General features: G+C 58.7%; 1 protein-coding gene across 14 annotated transcripts in view; it reads left to right on the forward strand.

Moving 5' to 3' along the window:
- The window catches only part of TACC2 (transforming acidic coiled-coil containing protein 2), a 179,022-nt gene that overhangs the window by 124,558 nt on the left and 36,088 nt on the right, over positions 1-18,376 (forward strand). For 8 of the 14 annotated variants that reach the window (XM_045854245.1, XM_045854249.1, XM_045854253.1 and 5 more), the window contains 3 exons: positions 8,359-8,495; positions 15,366-16,683; positions 18,194-18,229. In XM_045854245.1, the coding sequence (XP_045710201.1) occupies positions 8,359-8,495; positions 15,366-16,683; positions 18,194-18,229 (1,491 nt within the window). The remainder of the gene's footprint in view (positions 1-8,358; positions 8,496-15,365; positions 16,684-18,193; positions 18,230-18,376) is intronic. The other 6 variants (XM_045854247.1, XM_045854248.1, XM_045854251.1 and 3 more) reach the window with 1 other exon arrangement.

The following is an 18,376-nucleotide window of genomic DNA, read 5'->3' on the forward strand; positions in this document are numbered from 1 at the left end:
ATGATGAATATATCCCAGCGATACTGGTGTCCGACGCAGCGAGAGCCTTCCCATCCTTTCCTGATTGCTGTTATTAATAATAATTTGCAAGGCTTCAAAAGACCAATTTAAAGGCAAAATTATAAGTGATGAATTATGACGTCAAAACGCACGAGCTTTAATTATGGATGGAGCAGGATTTGGAGCCTCTGGGCAGCCTGCAGATGTGCCTTTCTCGTGTGGACTAGAGCGGGAGGCGGAGGACACACATGTGGGCACATACGCACACGGGCACACACATGCACATGGGCACACAAGCACATGGCACACATATGTACATGTGCACACGCGGAGAGGAGAGCAAGGCAAATACCCAGATGAGGAGAGGCTGAGGGCACATTCAGAGACAGACACAGAGACAGACAGATGGACGCCCTGGTGAGGACGCATTAAAGATCTCGGGAGCCAGGCCAGAGTGGCCGGAGCGGCCCTGCTCCCCGCCCAGCCGAGTCCTGTGGCCTCTGGAAGCGTCTGCTTGAGGTGCAGCCGTGTTCAGCCTCCCGTGACCCTCGGATGGTGCTGCCCGTTGCTCGGGGTCACTGACGGCAACAGGGTTTATGGGCCGAGCTGATGCCTCTGCAGAGGGCCTGTGGCGAGCCCGGGGTCTGGGTGGCCCACTTCCTCCCCTCGTCACTCCCTCAGGTTCCGAGAACCTCAGGCTGTCGTGGTTGGGATGGCGTGGCCGACACTGAGACATCCACTGGGTTAAATGAGGGAAGGGGACACAGTATGGCCGGAAGAAAGGGGGAGGGGAGGGGGCAGAGCAGGAGACCTGAGCTGGCCTGGCTGCCCGCCTGGTGCCCGCCCGTGGGGTGGTCCCAGATGCACAGGCGGAAACTCCCTGTGGTCCTTTCTCTGGAGGTGAGGACGCTCTGGGAAACCCAGACACACTAGAGACTGATTGGAAGTGAGGAGTCCAGCCTGTCGACCTCTAGGACGCAAAGAAAGGCACTTGGGTTACCACCAGGGACAGAGGACATGTGGTCTCTCACCTTGGCCGCTGCCCCTGCGCGGCTCTGAGCCCTGGGCCAGTTGCTGAGCCACTGGGCTCTGGGTTCTCGTGCTCAGGGCCCAGGAGGACACGGGCTTCTTGAGCGTGGGCAGCTGATCTGTCTGACTCAGCTGCCCAGGTGCCCAGCACATGGCAGGCTCTGCTGAAATTGGCACGGAACGACATCCAGGTGCGTCACCTGTTGTGGGGGTCCGATGGGCGGATGGATGGATGAGGAAGCTCTGAGGTGCTTGGTGTAAAATGTCAGCTGAGGTGAGCAGCTGTGGGCTTCACAGTTCCTGCCTGGGGCACCCCTCGCCTGGTACCCAGGCACCTAGCGGGGAAGCCACCTTGACATCGGAAGGATGCTTGATGATTGTGGAAGGTGAGCTTCAGATGCAGGATGGATGCTTCCCGCTGGCTAGGGGTCACCTGGAGGGTGGTGCCGCTGCACCCTACGGGGAGACCCTGGGGCGAGCAGCCCCCGCAGGCGTGTCTGCCCTGGGCTCTGCAGAGGGACAGGGCGTGTCCCAGCTGCCTCCAGACTCCTTGTCAGCTTCTCCCCTTGTGCCCCGTCGCCCTGGGCAAGCTCGGCTGATCAGATCCCAGCTTCCTTCCGTTCCTTGGGCCCTGGACCAAGCTGAGATTTGGGAGAACGGGCTGAGCAGGGCTGGGCTCTGTCCTGTTCGAGCCTGCGTCCTCCCCGTACCAAGGTAAACACGCACCCATGTTTAAACGTCATCCCTGCGTGTCAGAGAAACAGTGGAGGGCCTGGGAACTCAGGTGACTCACCTGAGGCCATACAGTTGCAGGGAGTGACGTTGCTGGGAGGAACTCTGTGCTAGATACTTGTTTGTGGATTGATTGCCTACCTTCCATCCCACCTCCTGATTGGCTTTTGGGGTACTTCTGTCTTCCCTACATGTCCTATCATACGGACTCAAGGTGACTGACGCCGTTAGATGTTCCTCTGTCTCTTTAAATCTGATTCCTCAGCCACCCGCGCCTTCCAATTAATTCCACGTTTGCTGTCCTTACCCAGAGTCAGTTCCTGTGTCGTGTGGTTCTGCTCCGTGGACAGCTGGCCGTCCCCTGGTCTGTGGTCCCCTCCGTCTGTGTGCTCTTTCGCCTTCACCATGCCCCCCCCTCAGTGGGGGTGCAGCCTCGCCCAGCGTGGCCAGCGTGCCCCGCTGACGTGTCAGCGCAGCCGCCGTGTGACAAAGACTTGAATCTGAAAACGGGGCCTGCCTTGTCCACCTGACAGACATGAGGAGTCTTGTGATCCTGTGACACCCTCTGCCTGGATCGTCCCCAGAGTGCCGGCCCGGAAAACTCAGGCAGCCCCGCTCGCCGGAGCTGGCTTTGTGCGTATGGGAGGCAGCACCTGGCCGCGGGCTCCCTGTCACCTGCCAGTCCAGGAGGCATCTTTGTCTTTGGTTGTGTTGAAACCACGCCCTCGCTTCACCCAGACACCAAGGAGCCTTAGATACTGCAGAGAAAATTCCTTTTCTAGATGCAGGATGGGCAAGGGGCAGGCCCTTTGCAGTCAGCCTGGAAAAATTACCTGTCTGGTCGGTTTTTGTTTTAGGTAGGAGGGGTGTGTGTGTGCGTGTGTGTATGTGTGAGAGAGAGTGAGAGAGAGAGAGCAGGGACGGCTTTTATTGACAGGGCTGCCCGAGGCGGAATATTTTGATGAGTGTAATTTAGCACACAGCAGTTTCAAAAACATCCCCTCTCACAAATGCACCCAGCCCTCACTCACGCACGTGGGCCGAAGGGGTGGATGAGACAGTGCGGTCCACCGAGAGCTCCGTGTCCTTTGTGGAAGGCCTCCCCATCTCTTCGGGACAGCAGACAGATGGTCTCTCGCCTGGCGCAGGGCTCCGGGTCAGCACTGCTTCGGGTCAGCACCGGCGCCTTCCCAGGGATGTGTCCCCAAGGGGAGGGAGGCAGAAGAAGGGCCTCCGTTCTGATTGGGTAGCTCACCTGCTTCTCTTGCTTGGGTGGTACCCTCCTCCAGGAAGTCCCAGGGTGGGGCTGACGTCAGGGGCAGCCCCCCACCTCCAGAGGGTCCGAACTGTGTCTTCAGTCTTCGTGGGTGGTCTCGAGAACCTCCATCCCCAGATGCTGTTGCGTTGGAAGCTGCCGACTGCCATTCTGAGGAACAGATCTGGAAATAGATATGTTCATGGAAATAACCCCACTCCTTTCTCACTGCTTAAGAACAGATATTTCTTCTTTTTTAAGATTTTATTTACTTATTTTTAGAGGGGGGGGGAAGGGAGGAAGAGAAACATTAACATGTGAGAGAAACATTGACCGGTTGCCTCTCACACGCACCCTGACCGGGGACCGAACCTGCCACCCAAGCATGTGCCCCGACTGGGAGTCAAACCAGTGACCTTTTGCTTTGCGGAATGGCACCCAGCTGAGCCACACCGGCCAGGGCAAGAACAGATATTTCTTGATAATCAGGTAACATTTAAGTATAGGTGCCTTGGGATTTCCAGGGCAAGTGAGGGGCATTGTGTTTAGAACTCAGGCTCCTACTTGGAGGCAGTGTTTAAGGAAGGCGAGCCCGGTCCTGTGCCCCTGCGTGGGCCGTGACCTTGGGAAGTCACTTCCACCCTCTGGCCTCTGTTTTTCTCACCTGTGTGAAAAGGTTGGAGGAATGCATTGGAATAGAAAGTTGGTCTTTAAATTTTCTTCCTGCTTCAAAGGTGGAAGAATCTATGGTTTCTGAAATTTCTTACTCTTAAGCCCTTGAATTATCGCCCGTAAAACTTGAGCAGATGTAACCATTTAATGATATGCTGGCAAACTATGTTTATAGGATCTCTTTATTAAAAGACAGCCATGTTTTACTTACATATGCACATCCACACATACATATGTGTGTCGGTGTGTATGTATATTATATTACCCTAACTTTACCATATTGCACTAATATATTTAATGACATTCTAATATTACACTGTACTGCATTATGCCAACTTTTCTATTTTATGTAGTATACTAATTATACGATAATGTATCTGTGTGTGGGTGCTGACCTTGCACTGTTTTGTTGTTGTAGTTCATAGAAGTAAAACACGAACCAGAGCACAAATACAGGCTAGCAGGCCCGTGGGTTCCAGGGACAGTTTGCATGAAGTGCCCGGTCTGGGCCCAGCGTGTCATCTAACGCAGGGCCCGCGTTCCTCGTCGCGTGGGGCAGAGGTTTTCAGACTGTGCTCACTGGGGTTTCAGAGCCCCATAGAGAGTCTCTGAAATCCAGGCAAATGGTGGAAAAAATATGTAAAACTCGACCAGCACACACCTGGGGAGCCCGGGCCGCGGGGGCTGCGCAGCCTCTGTGCTGGCTGGCTGGCGTCACACTTCGCCATCTCCCCGCGTCTGTGCAGCCGGCTGCGCGGTGGGGGCACCACCCGCACGCTGCCCCACCTGTGCTGCTGGTCGGCTTTGCTCGGTGAGGTGGCCCTCCTGCCCCGTCCGCCCGTTAAAGAGCCACAGCCCACGGTCAGAGGCCGCGCCGCTGAAACTCGGGCACTGTTTGCGCTCCTCAGGGGTTTGGGTCAGGACTTTTCCCGCTACCCTGGAGGGGCATCGACAGGGATAACGCTGCCGCCCTCCGTGCTGAGTCTGCAGGTTCATCAGAGCCGCTGAGCTGTTCTCGGCGATGGGCTTTCTGGCAGGGACGAGCTGTGAAGCGAGCGTGTGGGGTGAACAGAGAGAGAGTCTTCGGGAAAAGAGCCCCATTGCTAAAAGCATTTGGAAGCCACGGACGTCGGGAAGTGGGCACGGGTGTTAGGGGCAGACCGGGTTGGGTCTGAGCCCTGCCTACCGACCAGATGGCCTCGGGCAGAGCAACGGGTCTCCCCAGGCCTCGGCCGTGTCCTCTGTGAGGTGGGCCCGCTCCCCAGAGACCTGTGTAAGTGGGCCCACTCCAGTGCCTGATACAAAACAGAAGGTTTACACACGATAGCTGTTCCAATGCTTTTCATGCTGGCCATTGAAGTCGCTGTATTTCACCACTGGCCATTAAGAGCAGCCTCTTTATGCTGTATTTATACACACACACACACACACACACACGTTATTTTATTTGCATATTTACTTATACAGAGAACTTAGCGTGTGCATACCTTGGTAAATACATTTTCCTGTAATTTATAGAGACGTTTTAGCATACCGAAGTGGCACGTTTTTCTTTCTGATACATCTTCATCGCAAATTAAATGAATTTCCTTTTCTTCCACTTGGAACGTGCTCGGAGCCTTCACAGAATCCTTTCCTGTACTTCAGCTTTTTTGTCGTGGGAGAAAACCTCACGGCCGTGGGGAACCGCTTCTGTGCGGCGGCGCTGTAAAACGCTGCTTTGTTTTTACGCACAGGCTCTTTGTGGGTGGACCGCAGAAACCCCTGCTCTTGGAAGTGTTTGTGGCGCCCACTGGGAAAGCGACGAGGGGAAAGAAAGAGCTAATTTAAAAAGCTGCTATCCGCCTCCTCTAATTAACTTGCCCTCCGCTCCTGGGAGAGGGCGTGGAAATCGGGAAACAACCGGGGCTGCGTCGGAAGCGAATGCCATTCCGGGCGTCCATGGTAGCCCGTGCCGTTCCCATGCAGAATGAGTAGTTCATAGTAAACGGGCCAGGAGCCACAGAGCGGCTGGAAGCACCCTCCGCCTCCCCACACGCTGCCTCCCGTGCAGGGCGGAGCTGCGTGGTGGTCCCTGCAGAGCAGGTGTGCGGGCCGGGCAGCTGCAGCAGGGAGGCCTCATTGGAATTCAGCAGCTTGAACCCAAGAGCATCCGGCCCTCCCTGTCGCTTGCTGGTGCTGCTGGGAAAGAGCTGGGGCCCTTTGTGCTCCAGAGCCACACTTCCCCAGGGCCCAGGGATGCAGAAGCCGCAGGAGTGCCTCTCTTTCTCTGGATCTCTGCTGGACGCTGGAAGAGCTCAAGGCATCCGTGCAGCTGACTTTCTGGTGACGTCTTGAAGAGGTTTAGGTCCCAGAGATCCCAGCAAGGGAACTAGGAGGGGGAGTCTGGGGGACAGAGGCAGTAATTCAGCAGAGATGGCTTTTACCTCCTGGAGGATGTGGCCCCCAGTGGAGTGGGCTCGGTGGATGTGGACGGCGGTGACCAGCGGTGGGGACTCCAGTGTGTTGGTCCTGCAAGGAAGCCCTGCAAAGAGGCAAGTTAGCCCGGACCTGTGTGGTTCAGTGGGTTGGGTGTTGTCCTGCAAACCGAAAGGTCGCCAGTTCAATTCCTGGTCAGGGCGCATGCCTGGAGGGCGAGCCAGGTAACCAACCAATTGATGTCTCTCTCTCACATCAGTGGTTCTATCTCTCTTCCCCTCTCTCTAAAATAAATAGATAAAAACTTTTTTTTTAAAAAAGGAGGGAGATTAGCTCCGTGTGTTTTTGTTGGCATTGTCCCTGATGCTTGCCGTGCCGGGGGTCAGGGCGACGCCCAGGGCCCACCAGGCAGATCCAAACTCTCATTCCTCTTTGATGCTCAGTTTCGTAACGTCCTTGTGTTTCTCTTGCTGGTAAACAGACTCGGCAAAACTTCGGGTACTCGAATCTGTTGTTGTCCAAGCGTGAATTTAAAGTCTCCCCCTGGACGAAAGCTGAGCCCTTTAATGTTAATGTCTGTCTGTGAGTCCGTATGGCCCCTGCTGGTTTTGCACGAATTAAGCCTTTACTCATGAAATTTGATAGTTTGCAGGCTCCAGCTCTTGGGATCCCATCAAAAACAGCTCTGATGTTTTTGTTCATCTTTTGGGGTCCCAGGAGGGATCTGTGGCTGGCTGGAGGAGCCGGGGACCTTGGAGGGGTGGGGTGGGGGTCTTTGGCACCGACAAAGCAAGTCACTGACAAACGAGTTGTAAAAGCAGCATCGACATCGATTTTCTGAAGGCGAACTCTCCAAATGGCTCCCTTTTTCAGTCCCGGCTGACCACGCAGGGATTGGTTGGTTCCTGGTCTCTGTGCAGGCCAGCAGACGGGCTTTAGGAGTTGCTGACCTCTGCTGAGGTCACTGTCCTTTGACCTTTGTGGGAGCTGGGCAGCCTGAGTATTTGATGCTCCATATTCACTGACGGGTCACTCCGATTATGCAACTTCACCCAGAATTGCCCATCGGGTCACTCGTGCCGGCAGCAATCCTAAGTATCTACCCTCTCGATAATTACCTGCCTTGGTGCAAATGAATGAATGGCATTCGGGTCTATGTAAAAGATCCTGAGGGATGCAGATCAGCCCAGGAGATGCTTCTTGCACTCTCGCCTGCTCAGAGCGAGGTGGGGCCAGGACTGGGCACTGCTGAGCCTCTCCGGAGACCGAGGGGCCGCCCTCCAGCCAGATGACACGTGCCTGGCTCTGATTTGGGGGACCTCCATCTTTCTGGCTTAAAATTGAGTCCCCAGCAGAAAGAGGGTGGGTAGAGAAGGGCTGTTTGCTCGGGGTCGTCTGGAGCCCGGGATAAAGCTTTAGTGTGGTGAGTGGCCTCCTCCCCTTGTTATCGGGTGGGGTGTCCTCTGGGTGGAATCTTGGTCCATTTTTTCTGAGTGGAGAATCCTCCCTGAGAGCAGACTTCCCTGCAGACCAGCGAAGGCCATTTTCACACTGTTGGGGTCAGCAGGCTGTGCTCTGTGTCTTGGGCCGGCACATCCTCCAGCAGACTGGCTGTAGGCATTCATTCATTCACTCATTCACTCATTCATTCAACAGATGTTTTTTCACTGCCTCCTGGTTTAGGCTCGGGGAAGCTGGGATTCCCCTGACTGCCCTCGTGACCTTTTCAGCTCAGTAGAGGAGAAAGATAATTAACTTGATTAGAGCGAATAAATCTGTAGTAACGAGTGATGACAAGCGTGGGAGAGCAGGCGGGGCGGGGCGAGGCTGAACCCCGCTGAGATTCGTGGATGGGGTCCCGCAGGGTGTCGGAGCCGTGGCATCAGAAAGCGCTCTTTGCAACTCCCCCGTATCAGTGTGACCAGACGCCAGATGACCTGTGTCGGAGTTGATCGGAAGCAGAAGCTCCCACTGTGTTGGGATCTGCCACTCAGGCCAGAAATACTTACTTCGAGTAGAGCTGAGTTTAAAGAATGTATCATTCGGGCACCAAGCTGATGCTAATGAGATCCACCCTTGGGAATCACGCTTCAGAACGATTTTCCGTGCCCCTGCCCTGCTACAGTTTAATTGGGCAGCGAGCCTGGTTCCGCTGGCGGGTCAGGAGGTCGCGCGGGGCTCAGCGGCCCCGGGAACAAACTCAGCCCTGGCCCCCGTCTAACCTTGTGTGTCTCCCCCTCTCTCTCCATTAGGAGTTCTGACTCTGAAGAAGCATTTGAGACCCCAGAGTCGACGACCCCTGTCAAAGCTCCCCCGGCCCCACCCCCACCACCCCCAGAAGTCATTCCAGAGCCGGAGGTCAGCGTGCCACTCGCCCCGGAAGAACCAGGTAACCAAGAGTCAGCTGCCCCTGGGGAGACACAGCGACTCCTCCCCGGGCAAGGCTGTAGCAGGGCGCCCACCCACACGGGCTGTCGCTGGAGCTCCTTGGACCGCAGTTGCCGGGGCCTCTGGGCTCCAGGCCGTGTTTTATGTGAGCGAAAGCTAAGTGGGAGCAGATACTGCAGACTCTTCTGTGGTTACTTAGCAGGAGTTTCGCAGAGGCTCCTGGGAAAACCACTCACTTAGCTCTGGGTATGTCTCCCCTGGCACCCAGAACTGGGTTCGAGTGGAGCAGGTGGGTCTGGGGAGTTTCCCGTGCCATTTGAGATTCTCCCGTTTGGCCCCCGGCTCCTGTGAGAACACTGGTTCTGGCCGGCCCGTGGGAGCTGCATTTTCACTGGAGGATGTGTGCCCCGTGGACTTGGGGAGGGAAGACACAGGGCATGCGGGCGAGAGGAGGAAGGGACAGATAGCCGCCTTCATGGGTGGCTCGTTTCTTTCTCATCAGCCCCGAGTTTCCCGATTTCGTATCCCTTCCCCGCGTCCCTTCCCCCTCCTGCGGGCCTTTCTGCACCTTCGAGATGGGGCGATAACCAGGGGGTGGGGTGGATCTCATTTCTCCGCCGCCAGCCTGCGCACCTGGCCGGGGGCCTCTGCCTGCATCCTCCGGTTACACCGGCAGGGACCGGGACCACCGTGGGCATGAAAGTTTAACTCGAGGCCCGGCAGGAAATGGGGGCTGTCGGAAACAGCCCCACAGGCTGGCCAGGGGGCCAGGGGGCCAGGCAGGCCGATCCTTAGGCCAGGACTGCCTGCTCCTGCCCCCACTTCAGAGGACTCCCTTTCCTCAGGCCACAGTCCTCCCTGTGGGAGGGGCCTGCGGGGCCACACTCCTTGGGGACCATGCTGTGACACCTGGGAGCAGCCACTGCCTGGGCCCACCAGCCTCCTTCTCCCAGCCTGTCTTCCCAGGACTAACTCTGCCCCTGGGTGCACCCCCTCAGCCAAGGAGTAATGGGGGTGGGACCTGCAGCCCCCACCCCCCTGTGCTCCAGGCTGCCCCAGGTGAGGACGGAGCTTGGATGGGAGAAGAAGGGGCAGGCTGAGGGCCAGGCCTGTGTTTGTACTCTTGCCCCGACCGGGAGCCAGGTGGGCTGTAAAACCAAGTAACATTTTGACTTGGATGTCGGTTTTGGAAAGAAATGGGTACAGTTCTTTTTACCTGCCCCAGGTTCACGCGGGCTGTTGTTTCAGGAAGGGCAGGGCCTCCTGGGCTCTGGCTGCTCACGAATGGTGCTCCCTGGGGCTCGGGGGATGGGGGTGGGACCGTCTTCAGGGAGAGCAGACGTCTTTGCAGGTCTGATAAATGCAGTTTTTCCATGTTCTCCCCTTTTAGGCAGCTCCTCGGCTGCTAGTGCCTGAGTCAGCACAGCCAGTCAGAGTGCTGGGCTCTGAGGGCGGAATTGTTGGAATGTATTTGATTTTTTGCAAAAGCAACCGGGAGGGCTGCTTACATTTCTGAGAGTCTTTTGCATCCCCACTTTCTTGTATATACTAAAGTGCATACAAAAACTTCATTTCCTATAACCTTATTTTTAAAATCACCCTGAAGCTGAGTGGAAAGCGAACGACAGACTGGAATCCCTAGGTCAAGCATGTGATTGAGAATAAACCGTCCTTTTTGGGGGGGTATGATGCGTGCATGCCTGTAACCGTGTGGGGTGCTTCTGAAAAGAATTCGGGAGAAAAAGGACGGCCTGTCCCATGCGTAGGGTCCACGCACAGGTGCCAGGGAGCGTGCAGAGAGAGGTCATTGCTGCGAGCGCCCGTGCGTCCACTAGGGTTTCCAGCCACCCAGCCGGACCACTTCCGGGGGGAGGGGCTGCCTCTTCTGTTCTTTTCTTCAGCCTGTGCTTATTCTGTCTGCCCCGGCTTCCTTTCCAACAAAGCAGAACAATTCCCATTCTTAAAAACACAGACTCGCATAGCACCCACCTCTGTTTTAGGTGGCAGTTTCCAAAAGAATGAGCTTTGTAGAGGAGGGGGAGAGAGGCCCCACCCGGAAGGGGTTGGAGCCGTTGATCCCTCGCAGCTTCTGCGGGAACTTGGGTTACACCAGGTTGGAGTCTTTGAACGGGGACCTTCCCCTTCTCTGGGGAAACTGCAGTGGGGCTAAATGTATGCAGGCTACACAATAAGGGCACTTTCGGTTGGGATTGTGAGTGCTTAAAGCCCCCCTGGCTCGGGCTGTACAAAGACCCATTGGATTGGCTGCACGTGTTAGAGAAGCCTGCTGGTCCGTTCCGCAGACAGACAGCCCGCGGCCGAGGCGCAGGCGTGAGAAGCAGTGTGCTCTGCCTGTGGAGGCGGCCGGAGGAGAAAGCTGCCTTCTGAGAACCATGGGAAACGAAGGGCGAGAGAGGAAAAGCTATTGTTTCGTTTTCCTCTGCAAAGTGCGCGGGACATTGCTAAAAGGGACTGAAAAAAAACTCCTAAGAAACAATAGACGAGACCTTTGGCAGGGAATAAAGACACGATTTTTCCTCCTGGAGAGTTACATTTTACAAAATAAACAATCACCTTATCTCGGGTCCCGCCAGCAAGTGTGGGCTTTGCAGGGTGCAGGCCGGGTGAGTCGCCGGGTTCCCCTTGCGTCTCCCCGCCTGGTCTGGGCTGGGCCAGGATGCAGTCTATCCGAGACCAGTTTCCTTACCTTTCAAGTGCAGAGGGCGACCCTCGAGCCCCCAGAGACGCTTCCCTCCGCACTGTCCATGGTCCCCTGGACAGGACGCTGGGCCGCCCTACAGTGCCTGCCTTGTTAGAACTCGGGCCGGCCACCGGGGACCTAATTAAACGTCCCATCGTTGAACAGCAGCTCCCACTGTAGCATCGGCCACGTGCCAGCCCTGCGCTACGCTCTCGACATGTTTCATCTCCAACCCAGATAAGAGAACAGACATTACGAGCCGCAGTTGTTAGTCATCCTCCTGTACTTAGAAGGTGAAAGCTAAGCTCCCTGTGTGGGAGACCTCCCACCCTCGAAATCCTGGTTTAGGATAAGAGTCTGTGGTCTGTGAGCGCGGGGTGGGGGGCAGATCATGGTCTGACCCCTTTGGTCCTCCAGGCCCCCGGGTCCCTGATCAGAGTGAGCTCACAGAGGCGAGGGGGGCGAGCCGGGGGGGGGGGGCGGGGGATGGGGAGAGAAGTCCCAGCGCAGCTGCCAGTGAGTGCCCCAGTCAGAGACGGCCCAGCGAGGCTGAGCCATGTGGCCTTTGGAGACAACAGGACGGTGACATCCACTGGGTGGCATTAGGCGCCTCCTGTTAGCGTCCCCTTTCCTCGGAAGTCCCTCTTATTCCCGAGCGCATCCGTTTCTTGCTGGCGTGGGGGCTTTGCTGCCCGGCGCTGGTGCCGTGGACACGCTGCACTTCCCCGTAATCACAGGCCGAGGGCCTGCCCCCTCCTTGGTGGGGCTGGATTCCAGGGGGCCCTGAAGGGGGTGCTGAAGATCAAAAGGGGTCAGACGGGTAGGGCCCTTGTTCAATGGCACTGGTGTCCCTGAGAGAAGAGGAGGGGGCGCCAGGGATGTGCTCACACAGAGGAAAGGTCGTGTGAGGGCACAGGGAGAAGGCGGCCACCTGCAGGCCAAGCAGAGAGGCCTCAGGGGGCCCCAGGTCTGCCACACCTCGACCTCGGACTCTGTCCTCCAGCACTGGTGCCTGTCGTTGAAGCCCCCGTCTGGGGTACTTTGTATTGTAGCAGGCCACGCAGGCTGGTACAGCTGAGGACCCTTCTGGTGGGCCTCTGCCTCTGATGAACCAGGGATGCCGACTGCATCATCAGCTGGGCCCAGCCCAGGTCGGCCCTGCTGGGGACATGAGGTGGAGTTCACGTGGACGGATGCACCGGGGGTCCTGTCCTTCCTCCCGCTGTCCCTGGCAGCCCGCGGTGGCTGCCAGAGAGGGGCGCCCAGATGGCTTGTGCAGTGAGTGAGTGAATGAACGGTCCCCATGCAGAGAGCGGCGTGCGGGCTGCAGACCCCCGGGGGCGCGCTGCGGGGCCCGCTGGGCCGCACCTGCTTTGGAACAGCAGGGCCTGCAGGTGGCAGCGACCTTTGTCCTGTCTAAGGCTCCCTCTGAAGAGGGCGTGGGAGGCCTGCAATGCGTGGTCCACGCTGGTCACCACCCAGTAAGACAGTGATTCTCAACCAGGGGCAACGCTGCCCTCCAAGGGGACATTAGGAAATTTCTGCAGACAATTTGAGTTGTCACAGCCGGAGCGGGGGTGCTCCTGGCGTCGAGTGGGTGGGGCCAAGGATGCTCCGAACTCCCTCCAGTGCACAGCACAGCACAGCCCGGCCCCCACGACGCAGGCTGACGGAAGTGGCTCCGGGCCGAGGGCGAGAACCCCGCAGTAAGCTTAGGTTTCCTGGGCCATGATGATTTAATTAGAGAACGTCAGTGCCAGGCAGGAGCGCCGTGTTAGGCAGACCGGGAGCCGTTCTTCCGGGGGAAGCAGTGAGCAGATGGTTAAGCTGACTCTGCGGACTGCTGTGCGATTCGGGCCGAACCACCGGCATCCGAGGAGCCTCGGAAGGGCTCCTCCCCGGGCCCCAGGGGCCCCCGTAGCGGCCCGAGAGCGAGCAGGTGGCGGCCGCGCGGGCCGTGTGTGGGAGCGATGGGGCGGGCTGAGGCCCTCTCTCCCTCCCGAGAGGCCCACCTGGAGGCACCCGGTCCCCTGAGCCCCCTGCTCTTCTGCTTCCTCTGTGCTGTGTGGCCGGGGCAGGAAGACCAGGCGAAGACCATGGGAGAACGGGTTGCCCGGGGGCAGGGGGTGCCCAGAGGAAGTAGGGAGGGAGTTGACTTTGGGATGAAGGAGGGTGGAGCACCCCCTTTTGTGGGAAGGGCAGGACGCGGGGGTGCTGCAGGAGGGCGAAGGGAGGCATTTGGCCGACAGAGCGGAGCTGAGGGCCGTCCGTCCAGTCCGTCCGGTGCTCCGTCTTACAGGACGTCTGCTCCGAGTGGGGGGGCCTGGGGTGGCATCAGGCGCAGACAGGAGGGGAAGGTTTGGAACCGTGTGTGGCTGAAGCTGTGCTTCCGGAAGGTGCTCCCCAGTCCGGAGGCGCTGACTGAGCCGTCCAGAGAAGGGGCCGCACGTGTGGCAGGGGCAGGGGGGGAGACGATCAGACCAGCCCCCGCCTCGTTCAGGAGGCGTGAAGTCCCCTTGTGCTGTCACCATCAGGCAGCACCTCATCGTCCGGGTGCCCTGCCGCGTGCTCCCGGGGAAGATCTGCTCGTGAGCGAAGCTGGGTGGTACGCAGAGTACTCCCCACCTGGAATGTGCGGCCGTGAGCAGGCACTGCGTTGAGTAAAATCAACAGTGTGAGCCGGTTCAGGGTCCAATGAGCATTCTCCAGACCTTGTGGGTGTGTTGGGCTGGGGGCCCAGGCTGCTGGATTTAGCAAATGACACCACAGGGTGCCCCGTTGAGTTCTGATCTCAGATAAACAACGAAGAATTGGGAATTGGGACGCATTTACACTAAAAATCTTGTTCATTTATCTGAGATTCAGATTTAATCAAGTGTCCTGTGTGTTATCCAGCAGGGGGCGGGGTGGGGGCTGGGGGCAGAACTCTCGCCAGGGAAACACACTCTGGGAACGCATGCCATCCCCAGGCCCGTGTGTGCCAACCCTTTAATCTCCTCTTCCGCAGACCGCTTTGCCACGTTCGCCCTCCTTTGTCTGGGGACACGTTTTTGGTTTTCTGGCCAATCATTGTCTGGCGTCCTTGACTGCCCAGGACAGCTGAGAACCCACAGATGCATGCAAGGCGCCACCTGGTACAAGCAGGGCCCAGAGCAGCCAAGCCAAGGCCAGGCTGGCCCGCTCCCCGTGGGGCCAGGGGCAGGAGGTGGGGGAGTGGGAACGGAGCATCTCTTGGCCAGCATCTTACTGGAGAACGAGAGCAGCCTCCTTGGCCGGCAGAGGATGTGGAGAAGCTGGGAGGAGGCAGCAAAGGGAGGAGAGGGAATGGGGGGCGGTGAGAAGAGGAGCGTGGCAGGCAGTGCTGGAGGGAGAGGTTGCAGGGCATGCCTGGAGGAGGGACAGGCAGCAGATGGGACCTGTGGAAAGGCTGCCCATTCCTCTCGGTGGCTGTGATGAGCAAGCACGGGCTCGATGGCAGTAGCCGCTGGTATTGACGAAAGTCTCCCTGTGCCGCCTCACCTGCCCCTCTCCCTGGCTGCGGCCCCACTGGCCCGTGACGTTCCTCTGCCCCGGGGCCTTTGCACTTGCTGTTCCCTTTGCCTCGGATGCTTCCCACAGGGTGGCCTCCTGGTTCACCCCTCTGCCTTGTACCCCATCTTTGTTTCACTGTCTCCTCCACGGAGGGCTTTGCCTGACTACCTTATGTTAAAATTGCAGTGTCCCTACCCTGGCCTTGTTTTTCTCCATAGCACACATCTCATAGTCTGGACATTTTCCTTAGGGATTTGCTTCCTGACTCTCTTCTCCCTGAAGAGCGTAACTCCAGGAGCACGAGGATGTTGTTGGTTTTGCTCATTGTTGAGTCCCCAGCTCCCGGAACAGTGCCTGGTCCCAGCTGGGCACGTGTCTCTGGTGGCTGAATGGTCTGAGCCCTTCCTTAGGCAGTTCTACCACTCCTGCTTATTACGGGGGGCGGGGGGGCGGAGAGGGGAGCCCGTGCGGGGCCCGGAGCTGATGCTGGGGCAGAGCAGGGTTTGTGCCCACGTGATGGGCTGGGTTGACAGGGGGTGGGGGGGAGACTCTGCTTAGAGGGCGCTCATCCGGCATGAGATGGGAGATGTTCCTGAGTGTCCTGTGTCCTCAGGTGACGGCTCTGTCTGGTTTCCCCAGGATGCGGCGCTGAGCCGGCCTCCATCCCCGATGGCCCGCGGAGCACCTCGGTGGAAGGCAGCCCTTTCCGCCCTCCGGCCCAGTCCTTCTCTGCCATCTTCGACGAAGACAAGCCGATAGCCAGCAGCGGGACCTACAACCTGGACTTCGACAGCATCGAGCTGGTCGACGACTTCCAGACCTCGGAGCCTCGCTCCGCGGACGCCAGGAGTCTGGAATGCAAAGTGAGCACGCGGAGGAAGTCCACGGACTCTGCCCCCACCTCTAAGTCCACGCTGTCCCGCTCCCTCAGCCTGCAGGCCAGTGACTTTGATGGTGCTTCTTGCTCGGGCAACCCTGAGGCCGTGGCCCCGGCCCCCGATGTGTGCGGCGCGGGTGCGAGCGGCGATTCCAGCACCCTTAAGCGAACTAAGAAACCAAGGCCGCCTTCCTTAAAAAAGAAACAGGTCGCGAAGAAACCCTCGGAAACCCCCCCAGTGAGAGAGGCCCAGCAAGAGCCAGCTGAGGAAGGTCCTGTCCCCGGTGAGGAGAGTCGAGCGTCCGAGACAAAAGCGGAGTCGGCGCAGCTGGAAGGTTCTAGACCAGCCTTCGCCCAGGAGGCACCACCGCTGGAACCGGCCACTGTGCCCAAGGCCGCCTGCCCCCTGGACTCCGAGGGTGCAGAGGGGGCTGCCCCCCCAGCTTCTGGAGGTGGCAGAGTGCAGAACTCACCCCCCGTCGGGAGGAAGGCTTTGCCTCCCGCCACAGCCCTGGAGGCGGTGGAGGTGGCCCCGTCAGAGAACGGGGGGCCAGAGGACTCCCCGGCCAAAGGGCTGTCGGTGAGGCTGGAGTTTGACTATTCTGAGGACAAGGGTAGCTGGGATAGCCAGCAGGAGAACCCCCCTCCTACCAAAAAGACAGGCAAAAAGCCAGTTGCCAAAATGCCCCTAAGGAGGCCAAAGATGAAAAAAGCGCCCGAGAAACTCGACAACACTCCTGCCTCGCCTGCCAGGTCCCCCGCCGAACCCAGTGACACCCCTATCGCCAAAGGCACCTACACCTTTGACATCGACAAGTGGGATGACCCCAACTTTAACCCTTTTTCCTCCACCTCAAAAATGCAGGAGTCTCCCAAACTGCCCCAACAACAATCGTACAGCTTTGACCCGGACGCCTGCGAGGAGTCCATGGACCCCTTTAAGACATCCTCCAAGACCCCTAGCTCACCCTCTAAGTCCCCAGCCTCCTTCGAGATCCCGGCCAGTTCCGTGGAGGCCAACGGAGCAGACGGGGACGGGCCGAACAAGCCCGCCAAGAAGAAGAAGACGCCACTGAAGACGTAAGTTCAGGGGAGCGGGCGGGGCTGCCCGGGGCGTCGGGCTTGGTCTCCTCCCTGGATGAACCCGCACTGTCCTCACCCGTCCCACCCCCCTCCCCTGCCAGGAGGGCACCCTGTTGGTGGCCGGACCCCACTCTGGCCTTACCCCACCCACCTACCCTCTTGATCTGGAGTCCGTGACCCTTATGCCCTCGTACGTCAGCGGTCTGCGGCTTTCCTTTGAGTGGAAGACCCGACCTTCGGCTCCAGGGCACCGTGTTGGGGTCCCACGGGAAGGGAGGAGTCCAGCGGAGACCCGGCCAGCCTCCCTGTTGGTCTTTTCCACTTAGCGTGTGGGTTGCTCTCTGGAGTGGCCTCGGAGCTAGGAGATACGCCTTTTAAGAGACTGTTAAAATCTGTAGTGTTTGCCCGTTTGGGGGAGTGGTCCAGGAGGCGAATGCGGTGGCAAGCTCCGGGAGGCCTGGGCCCCTCCCCGCACCCTAGCTGGCCCGGGAGAAAGACCCCTTGTCTCCCTAGCCGTCTTTTGCAGACAGGAGTCCAAGGGCCCCGTAGATCCTGGAAGGGGAAAGCTGCCCCCACGGTCCCCAGGAGGCCATTAATACGTGGATCTGGTGTCCACGAACACTGGTTAAGTAGGACACCCTGGAACACCGCGTGTCCACGCCTCCAGAACTCACCCCAGGACCCAGCCAGAACTCGGACGGCCACGAGCCCATTTTGAGGACTTTGGTCTGAGCGTGGTGTGGTTTGGGATGGGGAGCCTTTGCTCTCGTGGGAAGTGCCGTCAGTAAGGCCGTGGAGACCAGCAGGACGGACCGCAGCTGCTGGCCCCGAATCGAACCCAGTCTGCCTGGCGCTCTGCGGGTCGAGACGGGCTGACCTCCCGTCCTGGGCGCGCTCGGGCATCTAGCATTCGAGAAGAGGTTTTCTCAGCAGGCGTTGGCCTTGCACCACCCTGCAGCTGTCTGGTGGTGGGTGGGAGGCAATCCTGGCCCCAAACGGGGACGTTCAGACCAGTTACCCGACCAGACTTTTGCTAGAGACCCCATAGAATCTGTGATAGTAGCTTTATTTTAAGCCTCAAACGAGGGAAGTCTGGCATGCTCAGAATGCACAGCCACGTTCTCTCTCCTTTGGAACGAGAGCCAGATTTATGGCGCCGCCTCCTCCCCTACCCCCCACAGCCAGCATGGCCGTGCCCCGTTCTGTCCCCAGAGCCAGCTGGGGTCAGGGAAGCCGGCCCATCGCGCGGCCTCACCTCTAGCGCAGGTGGCTGGGAGTCCCACCCTGGGGGGCAAAGCTCTTTGGGCGCCCCGCGCTTTGTGGGGTGGTCAGAGGAAGGCGTCCCCCGAGAGCCCCTCTGCAGAACGTGCCCACCCCCCTCTCCCGAGCGGAGCCCCGTGCAAATGGCTGCTGCGCCCTCACCCGCTGCTAACCAGTCGTCTGCAGATTTATCTCTTTTGTCAGTGCCTTCTGTCTGCCTCTCTTTTTCTCTGTCTCCGTGTCTTAGGGTGGTTGAAGATGTGATGTCTGTGTGCTCTCTGTTGTAAGTAAACCTCACGGGGCCGCCCCTCCCGCGCGCGGCGCCCTGTCCTGCCTTTCTGTCGTTGCCTCCGAGCCGCTTCCTCCCCTCCCGCGGCGGCTGCTCACGCGGAGGGAGCCGTGGCGGGCCGGGGCGCTACGCGGCATGGGG

The sequence above is a fragment of the Phyllostomus hastatus genome, unplaced genomic scaffold (genome assembly GCF_019186645.2).
Source record: "Phyllostomus hastatus isolate PE091 unplaced genomic scaffold, TTU_PhHast_1.1 phas_scaffold_1066, whole genome shotgun sequence".
Classification (NCBI taxonomy): domain Eukaryota; kingdom Metazoa; phylum Chordata; class Mammalia; order Chiroptera; family Phyllostomidae; genus Phyllostomus; species Phyllostomus hastatus.